The sequence below is a fragment of the Sparus aurata genome, chromosome 16 (assembly GCF_900880675.1).
Source record: "Sparus aurata chromosome 16, fSpaAur1.1, whole genome shotgun sequence".
NCBI classification, from domain to species: domain Eukaryota; kingdom Metazoa; phylum Chordata; class Actinopteri; order Spariformes; family Sparidae; genus Sparus; species Sparus aurata.
The window spans coordinates 2,668,542-2,685,576 of record NC_044202.1 but is presented as its reverse complement, the minus strand read 5'-3'; the positions used below and the strand labels follow the sequence as shown (position 1 = coordinate 2,685,576).

General features: G+C 45.3%; 1 protein-coding gene across 1 annotated transcript in view; it reads left to right on the top strand.

Moving 5' to 3' along the window:
- syne2b (spectrin repeat containing, nuclear envelope 2b) overlaps positions 1–17,035 on the top strand; it is a 111,570-nt gene that overhangs the window by 12,304 nt on the left and 82,231 nt on the right. The window contains exons 4-23 of the mRNA XM_030443159.1: positions 2,895–2,990; positions 3,083–3,160; positions 3,341–3,433; positions 3,599–3,801; positions 4,193–4,392; positions 5,334–5,434; positions 6,030–6,119; positions 8,039–8,152; positions 8,294–8,431; positions 8,653–8,817; positions 8,992–9,104; positions 9,579–9,747; positions 10,137–10,233; positions 10,404–10,603; positions 10,811–10,975; positions 11,718–11,858; positions 12,163–12,264; positions 12,406–12,579; positions 12,691–12,849; positions 12,993–16,895. Of these exons, the coding sequence (XP_030299019.1) occupies positions 2,895–2,990; positions 3,083–3,160; positions 3,341–3,433; positions 3,599–3,801; positions 4,193–4,392; positions 5,334–5,434; positions 6,030–6,119; positions 8,039–8,152; positions 8,294–8,431; positions 8,653–8,817; positions 8,992–9,104; positions 9,579–9,747; positions 10,137–10,233; positions 10,404–10,603; positions 10,811–10,975; positions 11,718–11,858; positions 12,163–12,264; positions 12,406–12,579; positions 12,691–12,849; positions 12,993–16,895 (6,501 nt within the window). The remainder of the gene's footprint in view (positions 1–2,894; positions 2,991–3,082; positions 3,161–3,340; positions 3,434–3,598; positions 3,802–4,192; positions 4,393–5,333; positions 5,435–6,029; positions 6,120–8,038; positions 8,153–8,293; positions 8,432–8,652; positions 8,818–8,991; positions 9,105–9,578; positions 9,748–10,136; positions 10,234–10,403; positions 10,604–10,810; positions 10,976–11,717; positions 11,859–12,162; positions 12,265–12,405; positions 12,580–12,690; positions 12,850–12,992; positions 16,896–17,035) is intronic.

Here is a 17,035-nt window from a genome sequence, read left to right as displayed (position 1 = left end):
AAAACATCCGCAGCGGACCTGTATTGTGTTTTAAAGGATTGATCCACATTTAAGTAAAAGAAACTTTAATATTATCAACTTATCAGTGAGTCTTATGATATTTAAACTCTCGGTTTGGTGAGAGGCTTGAAGCAAAAACCAGACAAACAAGAAACATAACAAAGGCTATAAATAAAACAATTATCAACATAGTGGCTTTTGTGTGTCATCCTGCCCTCAGAGATAAATAAGTTCATTATCAATTATGGTAAATTATACTTTCCATTCCCGCAGCAGGAGCAGGAACATGTGAGGACATGTTGACGTGCACACACGTTCCCATGATATGAAAGAAAAGCTTCATTAAAAAGACGGTTCATGTGATATTGTGTAAGCCAAAGTAAACATGTTTTAATAACCAGAAATATTGCCTCAAAAGAAACGCTTACGATCAATAACTATGACTGTAAAGACACTGAATGCATCATCTCTGCAGCTTCTTGCGGGACTTTTCATAATCAGCTGACATTATTAAATCTTCTGAAAGACACTGAGGAGCCGAAGAAACCAGGACAAATCAACGATGTTCGTATCAAACATGACCACATTCCACGTTTAATTTCCATGAGCCTGAATTTTGTATAAAGACCTTCTGGAGACAGCGTTGTTGCAGAAAGGTCAGTGTGTTGTTGTCAAAGCGGCTCCTAACAAGAGTCAGCAGCTCTGTGTCTGCCTCATGCTGGAGGTCAGCTGTGACAGTGGAGGACGGCGGAGGTGGGGAACTGCTCACATAAATATAGCATGGAGGAGCAAGGTTCACGGTGCACAGACAGACAGCGACAGACGGACACCACCCTCCCCTTCTCCTCGCCTCCGCCCACCGTCCACGCCCCCCTCCATCAGCCCGTCTCAGGGCTCGGTGTCGGACTCGCTCTGGCAGTCAACCAAACTGTGGAGATCATTGTTAATCCTCTGGTGGTTGTTCACATTAGAGCTCACATTGCAACATTTACCGTCTGTCATGTGAACAGATTTATTTTCATACTGCTGCAGGTCCGCTCTGGAAAGTCCAAACCTTCTGTTTTCAACAGGCTGTGTTGGTTTAGGTAACATTCAAACAAAGGTGATTTTGTGGTGCAGGAAACCTGAAGCTCAAACCCTCAGGGGGAAGAAAGAGAGCTACAGATACTATAGGACATTTACAACAAGTTAGTTTATTTATTCCTGTTATTTTTTCTGCTAGATGCTGATTAAGCTTTACAAGGACACATTAAAGGGATATTCCGGTGTAAATTTAATCCATGGACTAAATCACCGTGAAACTGTGTTAGACTCCCTCTCGAGAGATCAAGTTAGCAGACCGCTAATTTACGGAGTATTATCAACCTCAGAAACGACCGCACGACAACAAAACACTGCAGTAAATGGATCCAAATATAAACCGCCACCAAAAAGCCACAAATAATGCTCAGAACAGCACCAAACTTCAGCAACAGTACAAATAGGGTCTCAGCACATAGTCCGGGGCATCTAACCTCCGCTAGCTTAGCTGGATTTCTACTGAAAAGCTGACTAAATTTACCACTCTTCTGCAGCAGCTTCCTGTTGACGGGAAGTCCCGACGAGTCGATTACCGAGTGCAGTAGAGTTCCGCGGCTCATGGATGAAAATGTATGATTATGACTCCATGGAAAAGCAATCAAAGTTCATATGTGTCTTACCTGCCAGTTTATAACAGTTATTATCGAGAGCGGACAGGGAAAAGAACGGAATCATTGTGTCAGGACTTCCCCGACCCGGAAGCTGATGGAGGATAGTTGAAATCTGTTTTTAGCTTCACAATAGCTTCCCTAGCTAAGCTAGCGGAGGTTAGATGCCCCGGACTATGTGCTGAGACCCTATTTGTACTGTTGCTGAAGTTTGGTGCTGTTCTGAGCATTATTTGTGGCTTTTTGGTGGCGGTTTACATTTGGATCCATTTACTGCAGTGTATTGTTGTCGTGCGGTCGTTTCTGAGGTTGATAAAACTCCGTAAATTAGCGGTCTGCTAACTTGATCTATGGAGAGGGAGTCTAACACAGTTTCACGGTGATTTAGACCATGGATTACATTTACACCGGAATATCCCTTTAAAACCAAATTTTGCATGCAGTTTGGTTGGAGCTTCCTCAGATAGAAGAACGAGTCTGTTTCTTACTGGACTGGAGAATTCAGCCAGATCAACAACCAGCTCTCCTCGCTTTCTCGGTCTAATTATTAATTAAATAAGCAACTGCAAAAATTAGATTATGATCACGATATGTACCCCGCTGCTCTGGACGTTTTAGATTTGAGATATAAAGTCGTCAGAGCCACAACCCTTCGTCTAAAATACCTCAAATATGTCTATGAAACGTCTTCTTGCGTATCGGCGTATACTTCGACTCAAACATATCTGCTCAGCTAAAGTCGGGCTAATGTGACCTGTGTGCCGTCCAGTAAATCAGTGTTTTATACAATCTTGTAGTTAAAAAAATAAACTTAATAAGTGATATGAATATTGCCAGCAGTGTCACAGGAATTTAATTTGTGTGACTTTGTTTTGTCCGCCTGCAGTCGGGGCCTGTTGTAACACACTGAGGGGGTGTTGTTTTTAAGCTCTGTCCTGATTGGTTGAGAAGTGGGGCACAAAGATTAAAGCGTAGATCTTTGACCAGATGCAAAAACTAGAATTACTCAATCATGAGCACAAAGTTCCAGGTTAGCTAATTAGTTTTGATTCGGTGTCACAAGGAGGTCGTCCTTCAGCCGAGGCCTCGCAGAATTCTGTCAGAAACACGTTTAACACAAATCTCTCCATCGATTTTGATACATATATTAAAGAAAGTAACATAAAGTGTGTTTGTGTTTGTGTTTGTGTTTGTGTGCTGTGACAGCGGAGGCCACCCTGCATGGTCATGGATCTGTTCAATGACTTCCGGGACGGCTCCAGACTGTTGGACCTGCTGGAGGTGATGAGCGGCCAGCGTGTGGTGAGTCTCCTCTCGGTTCGGCTCTGAACATCCAACTTAACAGCCGACAGTTCAACGAACCAACCGAGCGACTGTCTGCTTGTGTTTTGCAGAGTCGGGAGAGAGGCAGAGGAATGTTTCAGCACCGGAGCAACATTGAGAAAGCTCTTTCCTTCCTGAAGCAGAAATCGGTGAATAATAATTTGACTTTCAGCCCGGATACAAACACCAGCCGCCGTGTTGTAACGTCAGTACTGAAGGAACCAGACTGATGACACTAATTGTTGTAATCAAGTATAAAATGCAGTAACTGCTGCACCATTTGTCTGGTTTTGTCTGGCGTCGTCAGTTATGTGCTGTTTTCTCCTCAGATCAAACTCGTCAACATTCACATTCCTGATATTATGGATGGTAAACCGTCCATCATCCTGGGCCTCATATGGACCATCATCCTACAGTATCATGTGAGTTTATTTTGTCCACTTTCAATCTTTCTGTTCTCCTTCTCAACTCACCGAGATAAAACCTCTATACACTATAATATAGTCATGATTTTAAACCTTTCGCCCAGTCTCCAAATATAACTGCCTGTAAGTTCAACACAAACTGTGTGTTGCTGGTGTTGTCAGATCGAGGAGTTGGCCAGCGGCCTCTCGTTCAGCTCCCGTCAGTCCTCCATGGAGTCTCTGACCAGTCTGGACACTCGCTCCAGCCTGTCGAGCCGCTCGGCCAGCAGCAGTCCCGTTCCTCCCCGCGGCTCGCCGCTACACAACAGATTCAGAGTGTCTGCCAAGAAGGCCCTGCTGCTCTGGGTCCGGGAACAGTGCCACAAGTAAGACCGGATCAACTGAATGGTGTTATTGAGCAAATATACATCCAGTGTACCTGTGTTGTGCAGGACTTACAGAGGGTTGTCACGTTGATACATCGGCTTGTCAAAGCCTTCGCAAATCTTCTCACGGTGCAGCTCGTCTGTTAGGAGCCAAGTGTCTGATGTTAGGGGGGAAATATCCTCACACTGGGACCTCTTGGTTCTGTCCAGGTCTGGGCTGAAGACCAGAACCTGATCACAGCCTCACTGTCTGAGCTGAAGGCGTCTGCTTTGTCTTTTTGATCTTTGTTGCATTAATGTTTGAGTATGAAAGCAGACACTGTTCCACAGCAGCACAGACTGCTAACTGCATCATGACTGACCCGTATTAACACAGATGTGTTTTCCTCAGAGCCGGCTGTACGTTAAGTGTGAAAGACTTCAAAGCTAGCTGGAGGAGTGGCGTGGTCTTCCTGGCCATCCTGTACGCTCTGCGGCCCGACCTGGTGGATCTGTCCAAAGCCAGAACCAGAAGCAACAAGCAGAACCTGGAGGAGGCCTTCCGCATCGCAGAGAGAGAGCTGAGGATCCCCAGACTGCTGGATCCTGACGGTGAGTCCATCAGCTTCACCGCCCTCACGGCCAGATTCTCTCTCGTGATTCTGTTTGTTAATGCAGCAGATCTCCAGTTTCCTTAATCAGGTTCAGATTGTTTTGAGACCTGACATTCAGGTTTGACAGGTGCAGAAGGTGTGAGTAAAATTATATATATGATATGAGTTCTTGTAGGAATATTAGATAATATTAGAAAAAAGTTAGTACAATTCATTTTCCATTTTTTTTAAACAAAAATCAGTGACGTTGATGAGGTAAAACCTTCAGATATATTATCTTTGCACAGTTTCAGTTCAGTTTTTTCCTTTTTTGAGACTGTTGACAAAACCGACTGAGTTCATCTGAAGTGCAGGAAATGCAATAAGTTAATGACGACGCAGAAAACAGATCGAACGTGTGTTTCACTTTTTAATTTAACCTACTAACCAATCAGACAGAATCAATTTACTCCAGCTGATCTCAGTTTTACCAGTTTCCAATGAAATCTCTGTCTCTCTGTCACTAAGATGCCTCTTCATCTGCTACAGTCTTTTAATTCAAATATGATTCTCCTGATTTTTTTTTTCTCCGTGTCTCATGGACATTCTGGTGCAGCAGTAATTGATGTGGTGCCATGTGAATCTTTGTGAACGTAGCCGTACCCAGCCAGCCTGAGGGCGAGCTGATGACGATCTGACGGTCTGCTGACTCACTCGCAGCTTGTTTACTTCGGTCTTATATAAAACCCTCGCTTGTTTCTCTCCGCTCTGCCTCTTGGTTTAATAGCAGACTTTCATCGGCCGCAGGTTTCACAGACAGAGCAGTTACACCTCCATTCCTCGGATGCCAGTATTAAACTCCACCTGCTTCGGCAGCTTACTCATGTGTTAGTCCTCACAACTTCTGACAGTGGTGTTGTGGTTTGACACTGACCATGGAGGATTCTGATGTCCCTGCAGATGTGGATGTTCGGGACCCCGATGAGAAGTCCATCATGACCTACGTGGCTCAGTTCCTGCAGTACTCCAGAGACCTGCCAGTGCCAGAGGAAGAAATGCAGGTCGGTATCACTCTGTTTGTCTCCGCGGCAGCAGCAGCAGCGTCTGCAGAAAAGTATTAATGACGATGTCGCTCTTATTTCTGACAGCCAGCTTCACTTCAGTTTAGGATTCTGTGCAAGATGTTTTCAGCTGTTTCACCGCTGCAATTTGATGTCAGTGGTTGTTTCATCAGCATTTAAATTGAAAAAGTAGCATTTCAAACAGACTTTGTCCAATTTTTATCTATTTTTAATCGAGATATTTTTGACCAGCAGCTCGTGAAATCAATGCTAAATTAATTATCCTTGCAATCTGTATATTTGCGAGAGTCTGACAGATGATGCCAGAGTCAATATTTGAGTATGAAGACAAATATAAGTGCCACGTGTCTGTAATCATACAGACGCTGTAGGAATCTTTTAGGTCTGATCATCAGAGAGGATTTTCCAGTGGAACAATAAAATGTTTTGTCCTTAACCGACTCCAAACCTCTCTGCTCATCTGTGATGCTTCTCTGCCAGCTCGTGAGCTGCGAACAGTCTTTTGAACACTGGAGTCTGCTTTGTAATGATTTCTGGCTTTTCTTCTTTCCTTCCTTACCTTTTCCCCTCTCAGACACAATACCTGACTCTTCCTAAAAGTCCTTCTCCTATCAACCTGCCCGTTCACTACACTCCTGCTATTTCTGCTTCACCTCTGCGACAGGTAGACCGGACTGCATGTTTAATCCACCTACTTACCTTCCAGTTACAGTAAAGTTGCAGGAGATTCACTAATACCTGAAGATGAAATCATTAAAGTGTCCTCAAGAAAGAATTTTTCAACTTTCAAATGTTTTTTTAAAGATGTGATGCAACCTTTTATAGAGTTCATGGGGAAATTCAGATAATGTAATTTCTGACATGTCTTTTCTGGATCAGCTGAATGTCCCTCAGTGCCACTCCCCCCTCAACTGGTTAATGTTGTGTGTTTGGAAAACCCTCCAGCGACCTGGTTTATAACTGCAGCCTCATTACTGCAGTGTCACACGGAGTAAATCAGCCGCACCAGACACTTAAAAGCACCCGCTAATAACTCAAGATTATATTGTTGACAATTTTAAACTCGTAAAAACATGTTTATTGAGATGAAACCTCAGCTAATAAAATTAAGTCTGTTTTTTAAAGGCGAAGATTACCAGAAAATCATGGTGGTGGTTAGAATGCAGGACTGATCATGCAGAATCAAACTAGTTTTCCCTGTTGTTCTGGGAGGGAGTCCAAAGCCACAGCGAGGGCGTGTTTCTCTGCCTCCCATGAGGTGAGCAAAGCGCTCATGGGAGCTTTCCCCCCTGCAGGTATCGGACAACACACCTGTCAGCTCGGGTTTCTGACAAGATGTCAGCGTGTTGGACGCGGCTGCTGTAGACATTTGAGTTTGTAGTCAACTCTTCATGTTGGTGCTTCACCCTGAGGACATTTTCATTTGTAGAATTGAGATCTTGCAGTGATTGTGCAACATCGACTGCAGGGTGGAGGACACAGGGATTAAGAGACTAGATTTGAAAGTACATCTGAAAGTAGTGGCTCTTGTTCTCCTTCACGCCATGCAAATTTAAGTTGTTTACAGTGCAAACATACCGTGGACCAGACTTATTCAACCGAGTGTCTGTGGGCCAAACGCGGCCCTTTAACAACCTCATTCCGACCCTTTGATCATTTTATTACGAGGCTAATTGGCTCATCGCTTGGTTTTGTCTGCTGCCAAGCACATAAAGACTCTTATTTAATTACAAAGTTTTGAAGGGAATTTGCGAGAATCAAAAAAAACAAGAGTAGAAAGGTGTTTCTATTTCTGAAAACTTGTAAACAAATTATTTAAAAAAAATACATTAAAATGCATTGTTGTAACACATTAATTTACTGTCAGGCCCTTCTAAAAAAAAAAGCAGCCTGTTGTAGACATCAAATTAAAGAATATATAACGATATGTCCTCAGATTAAAGTGTGTCCTGTGTATGTTGTCGTCTTCTCGTTAGTATAAAAGCAACTTTGTAGCCAAAACCAGCCTGAGTCTGGGCCGGGCGCTCCGCTGTGCACAGGCTTGCTTCAGGACAGCATATCTTGGCACGGCGTCTGCTGCCGGTGTGTGTTGTGTAAAGTATCTCATGACTGCTGTTGCCTTGTGGGAAAGCTTTTTTGCTGAGCTGTTTGGCTTCATACCTTCGTTAATGTCATTCTAGAATAATAAATCAAAAAATGTTTAACAGTAAGTATATACGCGTTAGAAAAGCTCTTTCCCTGCAGACAGAGTTTTTTTTGCCACCTCTTCTGGTTTCCATTGTTTTCTGTCACATTCACTGATGTAGATGCAAATGAACAAAACAAAGGCTGCAGTTATTTTGCACAACTTTGTCATGTTGGGTTATTACATTGCAATCTAGTTTTTCTTGGTGCAGATAGAAAGTTATCTTGACATTTTGACCGCGTGGGTTTTCTCCAGGTTTCACCCACCATCGAAAAACATTTTCATCAGGTCAATTCTAAAAACATCCATGTCCTGTCTGGCAGTAATGGAATGTGTAAAGATGTTTTGACTCAACTGGTCTTCCGTCAATAACTGTTCATTGTCGTCCACGTCACCAGGCGACACCTGATCAAAAGGCGAAGGAAGTGACCTGCTGGCTGGTTCAGGCGTACGACGAGCTGCTGGAGGGATGGGACTCCACAGAGGGCGAGAGCTACTCAGAGAGATACCATGTGCGTAGAGACATTTAAAGTATCGCTGCATCTTTTTAACAGTTGCACATCCACATTGTATTATAACAACAGGCCAATGATAATCGCAGAAACCTGTGATCTCACTAGAGTGGCACTAAAGATGTTCTCCATCCCCCTCAGGTGTTTCATACATTTCTGGTGTCCTTTAACGAGCAGCGACGTCCCATCATGCCTCTGTTAACAGCCATGAGACGAGCACAGACGCTGAGCGAGGATCAGCGAGCTCTGAGGGAGGCGTGGGACGCTCTCACTGCAAAGGTGTCACAGCTACACTCAAATCTCCTTCCTGCTGATTATGATCAATTCTATCATTTGAATTTCAGTTAGGTTAGATAGTAATTCTACTTGCAACACTATACAATCTAATTTAGTATGTATGTATGTGTGTATGTATTTTTGCTTTTGTATGCATTTTAATGTGAAAGACACTGATTTAATATGATTAAATGTGCCTTCTTTCCCTCTGTTTCTAAACTCAGCTGCGTGAATACAAAGTGGAGTTAGATACGAGTCTCCCGGCCCCGCTGACCACGGTGGCTCTCTGGCTGCTGAAGACAGAGGGGGCTCTGGCCGAGGAGGAGGGCGACCCGCAGGACCACGGCCGAGCCGCCGACGACGCCAGGGAGAAACAGGAGCTGCTCAAAGTGAATATTTACTGCATCCATCCCTCAAGCTACACCACTTCCGGAAGTGAAACAAACATAAGATATAGACTGAGGCATTAAAATATAGATCTTTGTTAACATAAATGATAATTCTGCTGGATATGTAAACATAGGTGTGCATGCAGGTGTGCTCACCTTCTAATGTTGCTGTAGGTGTGTCTGGAGGAGATGCCGCAGCACGTGAAGACCTTCCAGTCCTTCCAGAATGTGGATGAATATGGAAACATGATGGTTCCCACTGACAAGATGGATGAAGTAAAGAGGAGGTGAGTGTCCTTTACCTGGAGGACTGTGTGTTAATATATGTGTGTGTACATGTGTGAAGCTCTATGTATGAATTTTATTTAAATTACGTACTTTAAGAGTCACACCACACCCAACATGGTGCTGCCGTGTGCCAGTAAAAAGAACAGAGTCAGATGTTGTTTCAGTTGGAAAGTTTTGATTTGCACAAAATGATACAAGAGAAGCAAAATGAACTTTAAGCTCACGGATTATGACGGTGTATTTTAGGAACGCTGGCTACAGATCATGGAAATGTGAGATTTCCAGGGCCGGTGATATTTCTAACATTACACTTCCCAACGAGGAGTTTGTTATGGAGGGTTTAGTTCCCCTGTTTATATTCTAACCTGCACTGTCCTTCTCGGCGTTACTTGTGAGTCATTGGTGTGAATCTCTTGCAGTTACTGAGCTTTGTTTGGCACTTACGCAACTTTATTTGTGGACGTCCTCACCAGGTTCACCAGCGTGAGAGTGTCTGCCAAATACCATGGGATCAAGCTGGAGTACAGGGAGCACCGCCACACAGTTTTGGATCTGTTGGGGCAGATCAGGACCAAGCTCCGGGTCTGGAAGAGGCCTTATATCTCCCCGGAGGCTGTCAGGGTGTTGCTGCAAGAATGGCATGTGGGTAGTCCTCGATCGGATTTGGCATCTTTGGAATAGAATTTTATTATCGGGAGTGTCTTTTGTGTTTACTACCCTGTCCTGTCATGTTTAATATACAGTATGTGTGCTATCAGTTACCACAAAGAAGGGAATGGTTTAAAGGTAGTGGTACACGGGTGATTTACACATTATAAGTTAGATTTTGGGTGACAGTATCCTGATGCTATGGTAACAGCATAGCCTTTCCTCTGCTGCCACTCTCTGGACAAACCTACAAACAGCTGCATATTTTCACCTCTAGTGTTTCAAGAAGAACGAATAGATCAATCTCTCAATTTTATATCCAGCCTTCCAAAAATGTTCTTTCCTCTGTGTAATGAGCTTTGCTGTTATGTATTTGAATGCAGGAGCTGGTAAACACGCAGGATCTGCCTTCTCTGTTGGAAGCAACTCTTCATAAGCTGAAGCAGGTTTCTGAGAGATATTCCAGCAAATCTGCCCTCGGTAAGTTTTCTATGCATGCTTGTGTATTATATTCCCTAATCAATACCTAATGAAAGGCTGCTGTACAGGACTTTAACCTGGCATTTGAATGAACAGATCAAACAGGCGTACAGTTATAGTTAGATTGAAAGCTTCCCTCGTGACCAGACTGCTTCCTCTCTGATCTTCAGCTGGAGATTACCCCCAGGTCAGTCAGCAGGTGAAGCAGATGGAGGAGGACACCGCCCTGGTTTTGAAGGAGGTGACCACAACCAAGAGCACCATGGGACGGGTCCTGTCAGCCTGGGACTCCTACAGCGACTGCCTGAGCTCCCTGCAGGCTTGGCTGCAGCAGGACTCAGCAACACAAAGCCATGGCCGCAGATCAGAGGTAATATTGACACAAGAAATCGTGTGTTGTTTAATGAGCGGCAGGCAACCCACACTTGTGTTTTTCACTGGGCTTCAGTCCTCAGACAAGCTTAATTATTGTTCTTTTTGCTCTGCCTACTAAGATTCAGTGCAAAAAATCAGAATAATCCTAATAATTATAAAAATGAGATCAATTAAGGTATTCCATATTCATGTCTTTGTGTAGGTGACGCCTCAGTCTATCGCTGAGTGGGGCTCTCGACATGCCCACCTGAACGAGGTGGGTAACTTCCTGATCGAGTCAACGGACCCTCAGACCAGCAGAAGTCTGGCGGAGGATCTGCGCAGACTGAACACGCACTGGGCCGAGTTCATGAAGAGGAACACATTTGTAAGTTACTGAATAAAGAAAACCTAGTTGGTGAGGAAATCTGATGCTGTTTGATCAGCGCTGTTTGCTTTGCTCAGATGTGTTTTTGATTTTCAGTGCAGTGGATTAATCAGTGTTTTTCTCCACCTTGAAAATAATGCAGATGATATATCTGTTCGAGCATGTACCACATTACACTTTGTATATTTAGTTTTCTGCCGTGTTTGGGCTTTATTAGGGCAAGTTGCTTTGTTGTCTTAACAGGATGGCCTAGTTTCATCCGTGTTTGTTTGCTGTCACGTCACAAGTGACAGCAGGGATTTTATGACCTTAATGTGTCAGATCTTTGGAATTTGAGACATAATCGTCCCATTGTTATGATTATTCCCACCCTGTGATTTTAAGGAGTGGCTTCAAGTTTGAAAGTTGCACTCCGCCTTTACTCCTATTGTGTGGAGACAATTATAATTGCAAGGTTTTTATGGTGTTTGATTGCTAGTTATTATAATATGGTTTAATTGAGTTGCACATTGGACAGGTGTTATTAAAACCGGCTATCAGGCTCTTGTATCACATCCGCTACTTTTTTAAGTACAGGAAGCAAGTTTGCATTAAAATGCTGGCAGAAATTGCCATAAAAACACAGGCATGTTGTTGTCTTAAACTAACAGTCCAAACACTTTCTGATTATCTTTTTGTCTTTTATTATCAATAATTTCTCTTTATAAGCTTATTGTAACATTTTTACTTGTGCTTTTTCCAGGACAATGTGGCTGAGCCTAGTGCGGACGCCCAGGTTGGACCACAAGACGCCCAAGCTCTAATCAGAGAAGCAACACTAATCCTCAAAGAGCCTCTTGAGGCCATGGCAGGTCCCTTACGCACCTACAGAAAACGAATACAGGTAGGACTAATGGATTAATGGATCAGTAATGGAGTATCTCAAGAAATCAGTACACAGTTTGCACAAAGTGAAGTTTGCTGTCTTGCTTTGCACTCAGCTGCTACATGTATGCCTGTAGAAATGATTATATGGCTTAAAACATTGAACAAGATTAAGTCAGTTACAACCTTCTGCCAAACAACTAGCCCAGAAGATCTGCTTTCAGAAATCGGGAAATTAAGAGCAGTCATTAAATATGAATTTGATACACTTATGACAATTTTACTTTAAATGACCAGACTTATTCATTTTTTTCCCCTTCCAGTTTATAATGAGAAAGATAAAAGAAGTGGATCTGGATGCTCTGGCTCCCTCCCCAGAAGGCCCAGCGGATCAGATACAGAAAGTGAAGCTTGTTATACCGGAAGTATGAATGATTTCTTTCCTTTTTGTTCATCTTTCATACAGTCTTACAATTTTCGTACCAAACATCCACTCACAGCTACCATTCTTGAGTGTGCTGTATGCACTGTAAGTTTATCTGTTCATCACCATCCCTTCCCACAAGGTGATGCAGACCATGCTGGAGGCAGAACAGGTATGTGCAGAGCTGCAGCACAGTGTATCAGGTCTGGACAGTCGCCTGGCTGAACTCCTACACTGGGAGACTGAGGCCAGGGAGCTCTACCAGCTTCTGAGGGCCGCAGAGCGACAACAGCGGGGCCAAGACCCACGAGCCCGGGTACGATGATCTACAGAATAGAAGTGACAAGCCTATTATGCTTTCATGAAGAACTCCTGAAGGGTAACTGAGGAAACACTAATAGTTGTTCAACACCATTTATTCCCACAGGCCCTGATATCTCGTGGTCTACAGCTGGAGGGCCAGGTGGTCACAGAGGAGCAGGACCTGCAAGTGATGGTAATGACGAGTCAGAAGGACTCTCCCATCCAGTACCTCCACGCCTCCGCCATGCAGGACCGAGTGCGAGCCGCTGTTGCTCAGTCGCAGGCAAGTTCTCTATTTGTAAAATCCCTAGGAAAGCCATTTAGTCTGGCATGTTCTGCACTTGAGACAGCTGGGGGGGCACAGCAGAGGATATTCATATAAGTACAATGTGAGATTTTTCTAATGTGTGTTGATTTCAATTCCAGGAAGCTGTAGGTATGTTGAGCAGCCTGGGAGCCAGACGAGACAGAAGCAGAAGCCCGCCAGAAGAGTCCCCTCCATCTAAAGTCTTTATCCAAGCAAGAGGAACGCCTCAACATCTGAGAGAGTCAGACACCAGGCATCGGACTCTGCAGACCGAGACAAAGACAGTTTCTCATCAGCAACATGGAAACTTTGTGCCAAAAATAGTGGTGCAGGAATACAAAGCAGAAAAGACGACGTCTCCTCCAATGCCATATACCTATGCAGAAGCTGTGATGCAGACCAGAACAAAGTCACCACCAGAAGTCCAGGTACAGGTCTGGACAGAGAGTACTACACAACAACAGCAGCATCAGGAACAAGGATTGATACAGCAGCAACAGCCACTGCTACAAGAACAACATAAGAGACATGAAACAGGAAAAGAGGTACAACAGCAAGAACTCAAGCAACAGCAACCACAAAAATTGCGACATCAGGAGCTGATGCTAACACAACAACAACAACAAAAAGAGCATAAGCAAGAACAACAGGTGGAGCAGCAGCTAGAAATACATCAATATCAAGTTCAGCAGCATGTGGTGACTCACAGACAGGTTCAACCACAAGTCGGACAGTTGCCAGAGCACCACGAGCAGACTTCACCTCAACAACCACCTAAAATAAAACCACCACTGAGCTCCAAGGAGCTTCAAAGCAGGAAGGCACAGGCCGCGAGGAACCGCCCATGGCTTCAGAAACCAGCTTCAGGAGAGCGTAAAACTTCAGCTCCAGATCCAGAAAGGGATTCTACTCAGGAACCTATTCAAACCAGACGGACACAGCCGGAGTCAGACAGAGAAACAGTGGGACTAGTTCAGGGTGTTTCTCAGCATACAGCAACTCCCAGCACACAACCTGACACACTTGCAAAGGTTACTGAGCAGCCACAACAGCAGCAAAAAGAGCAACAAAGACAAACACAGCAGCTTCAAAACCTAGAGCAGAAGCAGAAAGAACAACTGCAACGTCAGCAACAGCAACAAAAAGAGAAGCAGCAACAACAACAACAACAGCAACAAAAAGAGAAGCATCATCAACAACAACAACAGCACCCTGAAAAACAGCAACCCCCGCCTGCAGTAAAAGAGGCAGAATCTGATTTAGGCACCAAGGCTAAATCCCAGACTGTAGCTAAATGTCAGTCAAAACCCCAAACTACGGTCCATCCTCCTGCTCAGGCAGCAGTCCAAGTGCAGGTGCAGTCAGCAAGTGTGTCCCATACCACCACAGACGGTCAGCTACCATCGAAGACCATGTTCCAAACCAACATGAGCCAAAGTCAGTCACAGGCACAAATTCTTACACAGCCCCATGGCCCCATAAAGACACAAACATTAACCCAGCAACAGACACAACTACAGTTCCAGCCCCAGGTTCAGACTCAGCCCCAGACATGTGTCCCAGCTGGACCTCAGCCTTCTATGCAGCCTATGGGTCTAGCCCACGGCCCAGCTGTAGTGCAAGTGCAGACATTGGCTCAAGTCAGACCTTCTTCCCCCATGCAGGTTCCATTGCAGGGCCATATTCAACCTCCTGTGCCATCTCACATTCAGCTTCGTAGTCATCCACAGTCATGGGCCCCTGTCAGGCCCCCCTCGCCGAAGCCACCAGTCCATACCCAGAGTCAAATAGATGTTCAGTCAACGCCCCAGTCTCAGACCCATCCTCATTTGATGCCCCAGCCTCAAGCCCATTCTCAGACCATGGTCCATGTTCAAACTCATCCTCAGTTGAAGGCTCAGACTCAGACCCATCCTCAGTCCATGCCTCAGTCCATGACTCAGTCCATGACTCAGTCCATGCCTCAGTCCATGCCTCAGTCCATGGTTCAGGTTCAAACCCATGCTCAACCAGTGGCTCAGCCAAGTCATGCTCAACCTTCAACTCAACATACCCAAGCTCAACTTGTAGTCCAGCCACAGGTTCATTCTCAGCCTATGACTCAGCCTATGTATCCCACACATGGTCAGCCAGCAGCACAGCACCCCGGCCATATTTCCCAGGGCCAAATCCAAACTTGGACTCAAGTTAGAGCCTCATCCCCTATGGCTATTCCTCATCCACAGGCTACAGCCCAACATCCACCTCCACATTACCCCCAAGGTTACTCCCAGGGTCAGTCTCCAACCCAGCAATGGATACCTAAACAAGAGTCACAAAACCAAGCCATTGCCCAGCAGAGGCATCCGATTCCCCAACCGTATCCTCAACAAACGGGTCAAGCTCCACAGTCTCAGGCTTATGCAACAGCGCAGGTTCTCCCACCGTGGCCCCAAGCTGGACCCCAGTTAGGACCTCAGATAGGGCATCCCGGATATCCTCAGATGGGGCCATCATATACTCAGCCTCAGATGCAGCAACAAACACAAACCCAACCCTGGGCTCAAACACAACCCCAAGTGAGACCCCAGAGTTCTATGCAACAACAACCTCAGATAAGAGGTTATGAAATGTATCATGGCCAGACACAACAAGGCCAAGTTCAGCAACAGACTTGGGTTCAGGCACCACCTCAGCTTCAGCCCCAGCCTTATCCCCAGCCTTATCCTCAGCCTCACCCCCAGTCTCAATCTCAGCAATTTTCCCAGGTCCAGCATCAAACTCAGCGGCACCCTCAGCCTCAGATGAAAACTCAAATACCTCCCCAATCGCAACCACCACACCAAGCCTATCCTCAGCTTCCTTCACAACCCCAGCTCCAACCTCAACTGCATGCCCAGACTGAAACACACATCCAGGCACAGTCATCAGTACAAGTAAAGCACCAGGCTCAAATTCAGCAGCCACAGCAGCTACATCTACAACCCAAACATCAGATTCAGTTCCAACAACAACCAAAGGTTCAGCCAACAACTCAACCAAAAGGTGAATCAGCTCCAAAACCCAAACCTCCGGCCCACTTTGCACCACAACCAGAGGTTCCATCGCTAACTCAACCTATGGTTCAATCGCCAACCCAGTCCAAGGCTGGACCTCTGCCACAACCAATATCTGAGCCCCAGTTGCCACCACAACCCATGCCACAGTCACCAGTCAAGACAGAATCAGCACCACAACTGAAATTGCAGACCCAAACAGCATCACTACCTGAAGCTCAATCACCAACTCAACCCAAGGTTCAGTCACAAACCCAACCCAAGGCCCAATCACCACCACAACCCAAACCTAAGGCACAATTGCCACCACAGCCCCAACTTCAGGCTCAGTCACCACCACTACCGAAGTCCCAAACTGCACCACCACTTGAAACTCAATCATCAACTCAAGCTAAGATTCAGTCACCAATCCAATCCAACGCACAACCACAGCCCCAACTTCAGCCTCAGTCACCACCACTACCAAAGGCCCAAACGGCACCACAACCCGAAGCTCAGTCATCAACTCAAGCTAAGGTTCAGTCACCGACCGAACCCAAGGCCCAGTCATTGCCACAACCCAAACCTCAGACACAACCACAGCCCGATCTTCAGGCTCAGTCGTCACCACAACTCAAGGCTCAAGCTGCACTGCAGTCTAAAGCCCAATCACCTCCACAGGGCAGACCTCAGACCCAACCATTTACACAGTCAAAGCCTCAAGCTCAGTCTCCCCCACAACCTAAACCATCACATCCTCAAACTATTCTTGTCTCGCAGATCAATGTACAGTCTCAGTCCCCAGCTGAGTCACCAGACCTGTTTGTTACACCTCCGGCGCTGGCCCAGGCACCCCCCCAGGCCTACACAGAAGCTTACGCCAAGGCCCAGGCTTTGGCCAGAAATGGATTTGAGGAGGCCAAGCACTGTCTACAAGAGCACATCAGGGAAACAATGAACATTTTTGAAGACAAACGTATATCGGCTGAGCCAGCATCAGTGAAAGAGGTAAACGTAATCACATCTGTGTTGTAATGTTATTCTCAGTAAGTAAGCTTAATAAGTGAAACTTAATCTCCAAGATCTTTGTGCATTTAGAGGTCAGTTTTGGTAACTGTATTGCTAAGTGATTGGTATGTGTGACATTA